At 29.3% G+C, this 8,670-nt stretch overlaps 3 protein-coding genes across 4 annotated transcripts; 1 reads left to right on the forward strand and 2 right to left on the reverse strand.

Annotated features, from left to right (window-relative positions):
- Positions 1-1,853: 1,853 nt before the first annotated feature.
- On the reverse strand, positions 1,854-5,199 carry LOC117233924. The gene is given in 9 exon segments (XM_033494663.1): positions 1,854-2,267; positions 2,269-2,298; positions 2,374-2,400; positions 2,496-2,743; positions 3,433-3,535; positions 3,596-3,916; positions 3,994-4,480; positions 4,549-4,882; positions 5,043-5,199. Coding segments are annotated over 9 exon segments (1,737 nt in total). The 5' UTR covers positions 5,068-5,199; the 3' UTR covers positions 1,854-2,105.
- LOC117233923 lies at positions 2,784-3,468 on the reverse strand. Its single transcript, XM_033494662.1, has one exon. It carries the CDS (start codon positions 3,306-3,308, stop codon positions 3,006-3,008), a length of 303 nt encoding a protein of 100 aa, XP_033350553.1. The 5' UTR covers positions 3,309-3,468; the 3' UTR covers positions 2,784-3,005.
- Positions 5,200-5,614: 415 nt separating the features above from the next.
- Positions 5,615-8,163, forward strand: LOC117233921. 2 transcript variants are annotated; one of them, XM_033494658.1, is made up of 3 exons: positions 5,615-5,760; positions 5,917-7,631; positions 7,814-8,163. In XM_033494658.1, the coding sequence occupies exons 1-3, from the start codon at positions 5,649-5,651 to the stop codon at positions 7,877-7,879; spliced, it is 1,893 nt and encodes a 630-aa protein (XP_033350549.1). In that variant the 5' UTR covers positions 5,615-5,648; the 3' UTR covers positions 7,880-8,163. The 2 variants fall into 2 exon arrangements, with proteins under 2 accessions (XP_033350549.1, XP_033350548.1); XM_033494657.1 differs by having other exon boundaries at positions 7,932-8,163.
- The last annotated feature ends 507 nt before the right edge of the window (positions 8,164-8,670 follow it).

Below are 8,670 nucleotides of genomic sequence, written 5' to 3' on the forward strand. Positions count from 1 at the left end.
TCGAAAACGCTTCAGATTATGGCACAAATAACAAAGATTAACATTAGGTTTGAACTTCAATCCATCGCAATTTATTCTAGAAAGTAAAGAAGTAACTAAATATTACTGTTTAAACAAAGTGCAAATCTATTTCACCATTGTAACAAGATTGTTAGTTTTCTGATAAACATACCCTTTCTTTACATTTTATAAATGACATTGATTGAAAAATGATTCTTTGATTAATTATGGAACCAGTTATTAAAATTCGTATAAATTGTCTAAAACTTTCTTCTACTACTTATTCTTCCTTCTAATCTTGGTATCACAAGTTTTTATTTCTTGTATTATGATATATTTATACAATATTTCTTTTAGGTATTTATAAATATTTTTTTATTTTATTATGAAATCAATTTAAAATCCAGAGAGGTATTTGCATTAAAAAGTAGCATGACAATTATCTGATCTGAAATTCGTGTTATTTTTACCACTGAATTTAATTAAATTACGTTGAACAATAGCACACACTGTACGCACAAAAGATTGTCTAGAGCTAGACAACTGCTATTGTTTTATTTTTTGCATATATGATTTAATTCCATGAATGGTTTATTATTTAACTTGAAATATACAATAATTATTATTGAAGTTTCATATTAGTCTCTTTTGCAAATACTATATAGCCTTAATAAGATTAAAATATATTTTCAATTTGATATATCTTATTCGCTTATAAAATGATACTTTCAATTAAATATTTATAGGATTATAATGTGATGTAGGAAATTAGAATAGATTTATTGAGTTATATTGCATTCAAACAATATTTGGAATGGAACAGTTTAATAAGATTTGCTTATACACATTATTTTGTTTTGAACACCTATAATACTAAATAATGACAATCCAAAAGAGATACATGAACTACATGACACAAGAGATCTTTGGCCTAACTTTGATTCATTGGATATTACCAAAAATAAAATGTAAGAGTCCTTACAACCAAAAAAATCAATTGCTGTAGATCCTTTGGATGTATTTCGATTCATAAATAGATATTAATATTAAGTATTGAAAGCATCATTTGTATGAAAATCCATTTCTATTAGGATGATGCTGTCAATACTGTTAATGATAAATATGGGTATATAATAATGTTTCTATTATAGACTCATTGTGAAGGTAAAATGTTTTCTGAAACAAGAAAATATTATTGTGAGTTGTCATATGTGATTGAGTAAATTACCAAGAGTTACATTATATATTGACCTGTTGGTAATTTGTCATACTTCATTGCGATTGTTCTGGACAATAACGATTAATGATCGAATGAACGATATAACACCTAAGTTATTATTACCGTTTATTCTTTTAAAAGTTATTTTGTACATTTAGAAATAATGAAATGAATGACTGTTGTGTAGTATAGAGTCTATACTGTAGACTATACAAAAGTCATAAGTGCGTATATTATATGTTAATTATAAAATATACTACGAAATGTTAGTAATTAGCAGCAATTTTGTTCTATGTTAATACTAAAGAATATGTGTACATTTATTAGTTACTATGTTGTAAGTATTAAGGCTCGATTGACGTCAACATCACAAACATGCAACAATAATTAAACAAAGAAAACTATTACGCAATCGTCCGAAATACAAACGAAGTTATTAAAAATATTCGCGATTAATAATCTAATACTCAATTATTATCTTTTGCCAGTGCCAAAAAAATTATAGAATATGTGTATGTATATGCATGTATATATATATATATATATATATATATATATATATATATATATATATATACACGTGTGCACATGTAAACGTATCAATGTTCCATTAATTGTTGAGACTGGTGCGAGATAAATGAAAGAATGAAAAACTTTATTTGATATGTATTCTCTTAAATCAACAGTCTCCATCAATATTTTATTATATTATTTGTATTCTTTAAGGAACTTTCCTTTAGTACATATAACTTTATGGAATATCTGCATATATGCTGCTATGCTCTGACTATTTTCTATAATTATTTGTCTCGATATGTATGCAAAGAGTTTATAGATTAACATATTTTCAAGAACTAAGAACCTTATAGAGGTCAGTAATAATTTTTTAATTATTCATATTGCTGTTTTCTATCTCTTTCAATTTCCCAACTATGTCTTCTAACTTTTTACGTTGTACACTTTGCTTCATTCGTTTACTTTCATCTTGCGCAAAACATTGAATATCCATTGTCTTTACATAATGTAGTACAGAATTCCTTTCCAACACAAGAATGAAAAAATAAGAAAATATAGCATTTAATTAAAAAAAGTATACAAAAAGGAACGGAAAATAAGATTGCAGTAGAAGATATATATGATTAGAAAACTTACTCTTTATTCCTTGAAACTTGAAATGGGAACTAGAAGAAGATAAAATGAATAAAGCAATTAAATAAATAATTAGGAATATTTATATATTTGAATATATAGTATTCAATATTTAATTGTATCTTACCTGCTGTGGAAGTCTTAATTGTTTCATGGTTGGATGTTTCCAACTGTTGTATTTCATCCAAGCATATGGAGTGTTATGTATATTTGATAATTTTGATTGTGTCATAGTATGTACTGCAAATTGTGGATTAACAATTAATGGTCCACGTTGTAATAATTGCTGCTCCTGATAGGAATGATTGGAATAATATGGATCATATTTTGTGAAATTTTCTACAGATGATATTCCCAAGGAATTTGCCACTGCCACTAAGAAATAATAAATATATACATACATATAATCTCATATGCTTATAAAAAATGTTAAAAAGATTATAACAATTATAACAAACTCTTGGCTTTCTGAATATTGAGTAAAGTATCATAGTACTGTTTTTTAAATGTAACCAACTCTGTAATAGATGCAGTTTGTTGTAAAGTATTCAAGCTTTTTGATTTTGTTTGCTTCACTGCAGATCTGTATATAAATAATTTTGTTAAATAAGTTTGCTGATCATGAAAGATATTAAATTTACACAACAACTATATGGTACTTGTATAGTAAATTTTCTATGTAGTCCTTTTTCTCACATTCTATTGTTTGTGTTTTACTAACTACAGCATTTAAGCTCTTATGAAGCATTTTTAACTGAGTTGGTTTTGGACAAATATGAAATGTTTCCAAGCATTTCTTTTCAATGAATTTTGTTGTATCCTCTAGTGTATTAATATTTTTAGAATTATTTGTGTTATTACTCGAAATATCTAATTGATTATTCTTTTCCAGGTTTCTTTGATCTACAAACTTGCGATGTTTGGATGTAGGAGGAACCATATACAAAGGTTTGGTCCTAGGCAATGTTGGAAATTCTGCATTATAAAAGAAGAAATGCTTTTAATATTTGTATACATTGAATTGAAATATGTTAATGATTGATGAATATAAAGAGTTTTATTACTGATTAAAGTTTCCTGTTCTACACGTTTTAAAAAGTTCTGCAAGCTTGTTTTAAGTTTCTTATGCACCATTAAATTCTCTTCTTCTAATGTTTGTAGTGTCATCTTTTACAAGAATTGCCATAAATTATTTAAATAATTGCTATGACTAAAAATTTCCTTTACCTGTATGTTTATTATTGTATCTTTTCTTTCTTCTTCACAATATACAACATCCATTTTATATATATCTTGTTGAATTGCTTGTTCATTCTTTAATTCTTGTTTAAAATGTTTTTGAATTTCCATGTCAAAAATTTTATTTTTGTTCAAATTACTATACTTTTTGAAGTTTTTATTTACATCACTATTATGTAAAATCTCACAATTTGTTTCTGATTCTACAAATCTATCATCATATGTTATTTTCAAATTGAAGATCTCATTCTTATTCTGTTTATTTGAAATTATGCCATTTTTATATAATTCTTTTAAACATGTAGTATCCTGTAATATCATTTTTACAATCTCTATTCCAGGATAGCTAAATTAACAATATTTTTAACAAATTAATTGTTACAAACCTGATGGAGTGCATAAGGCATGTTAGCTATATTGCACTGATTCCAGTTATTGAATCTATCAATGGACAACTGGAAGTACTTATCATCCATTGATTTAAAAAATCTTTGTTGGTAACCAGATGCAGAATTTCGATAAAGATTAGTTTTATACAAAAGATGAGGAGTATGGAACCATTTCAATGTTGACTGAAGTTTTAATGATTCTTCTTCTTCATTAGTATTTAATGAAAAACTTTGTTTGCTATTAACGTGAGGTTTTATATATGGAATATTGTAGTTCAATGTATCATACATATAATTCACATGATTATGAATTGTTGAAATTTCATTAGGAGGAAAACCTTTGAACACTTCAGGTACTGAAGATGCAAATTTTTCATGCAATTCAAGATTTTGAGATGTGTCAAGTAAAATATTTTGGTTTAGATGAATTTCTGAGTCTTCATTTAATATTTCTGTATTAGATTCTTCAGGTGTCATGGTAATTCTAAAAAATAAACTTGTAATTAAACATTATAAAAAAAATAATAAAAATTAATTTAATAAAAGTCATACTTTTGACACAATGACTTGTTATTGGGTGCTTTAATTAATTCAGTAATTTTAAATATCAGATTTCTTATTTTATCATTTGAGACACCTTTTGGTAACGGTACCATAGAAATTATCTGTTGTTGTAAGTCGCTATCCAAATTTTCAGATAATATAAGTAAAGCTTTTAATACACGTTCATATGCAATTATACCATCATTAGGATGGTACATACTTAGCAATTGATTTATTGTTTTAATAATATTCGTGCCTTTTGAACTTTGCTGTAAAGCAGTCCATGGAAAATTTTCAAATGTGGAAGTAATATTTATCATGGCATTCCTATTTTCCGTAATTGCTAAAACAAAGAATGAACCTTTTTTAGGTAGTTGTTTTACAAATCTCAATGGGTTTTCGGTTTATTTTATGCCATTTTTATTACAGGATTACATATAAAATATATCTATTACTACTATTATAAATACTATTATTATACATCAAATAACGTTGTTACTTACTATTAGAAGAGCTTTTTATCTCCATTTCGACATAAACGTCTTTCTATAAAGTGACAGCTTTCTTCGATATTAATACAATCAATTGGTAATTACCAAATAATGAAAACAGCTGCTTTGATATATTATTGTCGACAAATGAACAACGCGTTTCTCGCAAGTTCGTTTGCAAGTCGATTGAAATCGGATTACAATTCGAAGTGGGAAGGTGTTCTGTTCTTATATTCAGTAAATGAAAAATGATACATGCTGAATTTCTGATTTATAGATAATAAAAATAAAAAGATAAAAAATAGATTATAACAATGAACTAAAATAATGAAATGAATAAATATAAATGTATTTGTTGTAAAAGATAATGTTTAAGCAGAGTAATTAAAATATTTACAGAAGCATAATGGCACAAGTATGAAAGAAATTACTTTCCCAAGTAGCATGAAGAAATTGTATTGGTTAATTATAAAACACAAGTGCACCTCCTGTATGCCATGGATTATTTTAATGAGAATATTAGTCCTATGCTAATAAGCTTAAGAGCTTTGCAACTATTATTATTTGACTGCTGCTATAAAAGCAGTAACAACACAGAGTTCAATAAGTTGGTGTAAGATGATTCTCCCAAAAGATCTGGTACTTTTCTCTTATTTGATAGTATTAACTAGAGCATCTTTTAAAGACCCTTCAGGAGCAGCACCATGGGCAAGCTATGCTTCAAAATCTGGTAATATAAAACACTTAATTTTTGAAAACATAATTTTAATAAAATAATGTTAAAATTAAAATTTTGGGGTAGAGGCTTTAATATTTCACATAAATGTACAAAGTATATATGTATATATTTTATATATCCTTCCTTATATGAAAAATGTTCTTCTAGCTTATGCAAGAGCTCTCGGACTACCAGTAACAGGAATGGACACCATAACAGTACCTTATATACCAAAATCTCCCTCCTTCCCAAAATTTGTTGATCCTAAAATGATGATTTCGAAGAAGACAGATATGCTGAGCAACTTGTTTGGTGGCTTGGGACCTGCTTATCCCATGAGCTTCAAACCATTTATGCCATATATAGTAAGTCCATCTTTGTACAATACTGTTGACAAAACACCATTATTAAGTAAAAGTAACATGGATGATGAAGCTGGCCAGTACAAACGTGGAATTTTCGGACCTTTCGGTTCGAAACCTTTTGGTCCTATGGCTTCTAAGTTTGGGCCCATGCCTCCATTTTCAAGCTTAAATACCATACCTGACTATAGTATGAAGGATGAGATTTCCCGCAGAAAAAGAAGCATAGATGAGTCTACTGTAACAAAACTCCGTTCAATTATGGGCACTGGTAAGCCAGAAACAAAAGATTTGGGACCTTCACCTCCATATCCCACTCTTGCTCCAATTTCTGAAGAACCAGAAGAAGATGTGAATGTACTGCTTAAAAAGATGGGAGGTCCGACAGCACCAAAACAATATTTACCAGGAATGTTTGGACCTTTTGGACCTGTGGTGGATCCATCTATGTTTATAGCAAAGAAAACTACCTTTTTGGATAATTTGTTTAAAAATATTGTCACTTCTACTCCAGCACCAGGTCCGATCGAAGTTCCAACAACGAAAAGTACCATTGTACCACCTGATTTTTGGTTACCATCATCTGTAATCCCTAATCCAACAGAGTACAATGATAAAGTATCAGAGTTCCTGGATAAATTGTTTGACACTTTAAAACTGAATAAAACTGCACTAACTAGCGATGACGATAGTGCAAATTTTAAAAACGATTTGGTGAGATCTATTGTATCTGATGGAAGTCATGCACAAGTAAAAATAGCAAGATCCATTGAAGACCTCTCATCAATCAATGCCGCTAAAGATTTGATTGTTAGCAACATATTATCTGAATTGGGTGATTTAAAAAGCAACATGGTTACAACAATGAACGATTTGATTTCTTACGAAAAGTCTGCAACATCACTATCATCAAAGAAACCATTTAAACCTTTTAGTCCTGGTCCATGGGCAAAACCAACAATCGATGGAATGTTTTCTTTTCAGCAAAAGATGGGTGTTTTGAGTCAAGTGTTTGATATGTTAACTGATTTACAGAAGAATATTACTTTGGCAGTCCAAAATATAACAAAAGCAAGAATGGCATCTACAGCTGCTCCCGGAGGAGCATTTAATGCCAATTATCCAATGACTAATGACATTCTTTCTTCCCCTAGTGGTTTGCCCATTAACATGAGTCTATTGGATGCTATTAAACATAAATTAGATACATTAGATTATGGAGTGCCTCTTGCATACAATCCGAGTTATAGTAAATTCGGGCTACAGATGGCTCGATCACTGCCAAAAGGTCCTGGCTCAGTTTGGGTTTCTTATCCCGAAGATGCAGGAGGTATAAAGCGCGAAATTGTCAGTGGTGCTGAATCTTTTCTGAATGATGGAAGCAGTCAAAAACAACAAGTACGTTCAGTTAAGATGCAAATGCATCAGGGATATCAGAGTTTGCCAGCTGGTTCTATAGAGTCTGTACAGGCAGGTGGGGGATCTACACCTGAACACCAAGGTGGAAGAATCAAGTTATATGTAAGCATTTAAATCGAAATAACACTTTCAGATTAAATATCTTTTTGAATCTATATATTTGTATTCTATATTGTATATAATGAAAGCTAAATATGATAGTTAACAACAATTTGTATCATTGTAAAACAAATGATGGGTTGACAAGATATCTTATACAACATCATAACTTCATTTGTTTCCAGATACAAATGCCTGTATTGCCTAATATGCAGGTGCCTGTCTTTCAAAATAATAATTACCAAAACTAGGTATGTGTAATTTGAATACTGTGAATATTGTGAACATGTTCATCTGTCACAGGATCCCAGCGATTACGAGGACTATTATAAGTGGGCCAACTGGATGGAATACCTGAGAAATGACAATAGAGGATACAGACATCACAATCATCATTAGATTACCGACCTAGCAGGAATATTTCTATCACTTGTAATTACAAACTCTCTATCTTTTAACTGATCATTTTTTTCGCATACTATATATAACGTGTACGTTTGATGATACCTTTCAATAAAGTATATTTTGCAAAATACATAGAGAACATAAAACCATGTACTGGGAAAGGCACAAGTTCAAAGAATTTTACTATTTTAAAATATATAAGAAGAGTTACAAACTTAAAGATATATAACGTTTTATTAAATTTACTATTATGTTTATAATATACGCTATATATACAATTTCGTATGCGGTAAATGAAATGAAAAATATACGGTTAACAGTGATGAACTTAAAATGGTGAAAAAAATACGTACATTGATCAAGCAATCATCTGCGCACATGGACGCAATCCTGCATCAAGTGCGTTGCTTTGTTTCTCTGTAATCAGCAATGCATTGCACGCAGGGTAGCGTTAGTGTGTTAGGAAGCACCAGAATTAATAACATGCTTTGGTCTTTGGAAAAACAAAAGAAAAGACATATCATTCTCATGTCCTAAATGTTTCAGTTCAATTTTCCTATTTGGACTAATAGTTCATATACAGGGTGGTTGGTAACTAGTGGTACAAGCGGAAAGGGGGTGATCTTACGCGAAAAAA

The sequence above is a fragment of the Bombus vosnesenskii genome, unplaced genomic scaffold (genome assembly GCF_011952255.1).
Source record: "Bombus vosnesenskii isolate JDL3184/JDL3185 unplaced genomic scaffold, Bvos_JDL3184-5_v1.1 scf7180000013299, whole genome shotgun sequence".
Taxonomy (NCBI): Eukaryota; Metazoa; Arthropoda; class Insecta; order Hymenoptera; family Apidae; genus Bombus; species Bombus vosnesenskii.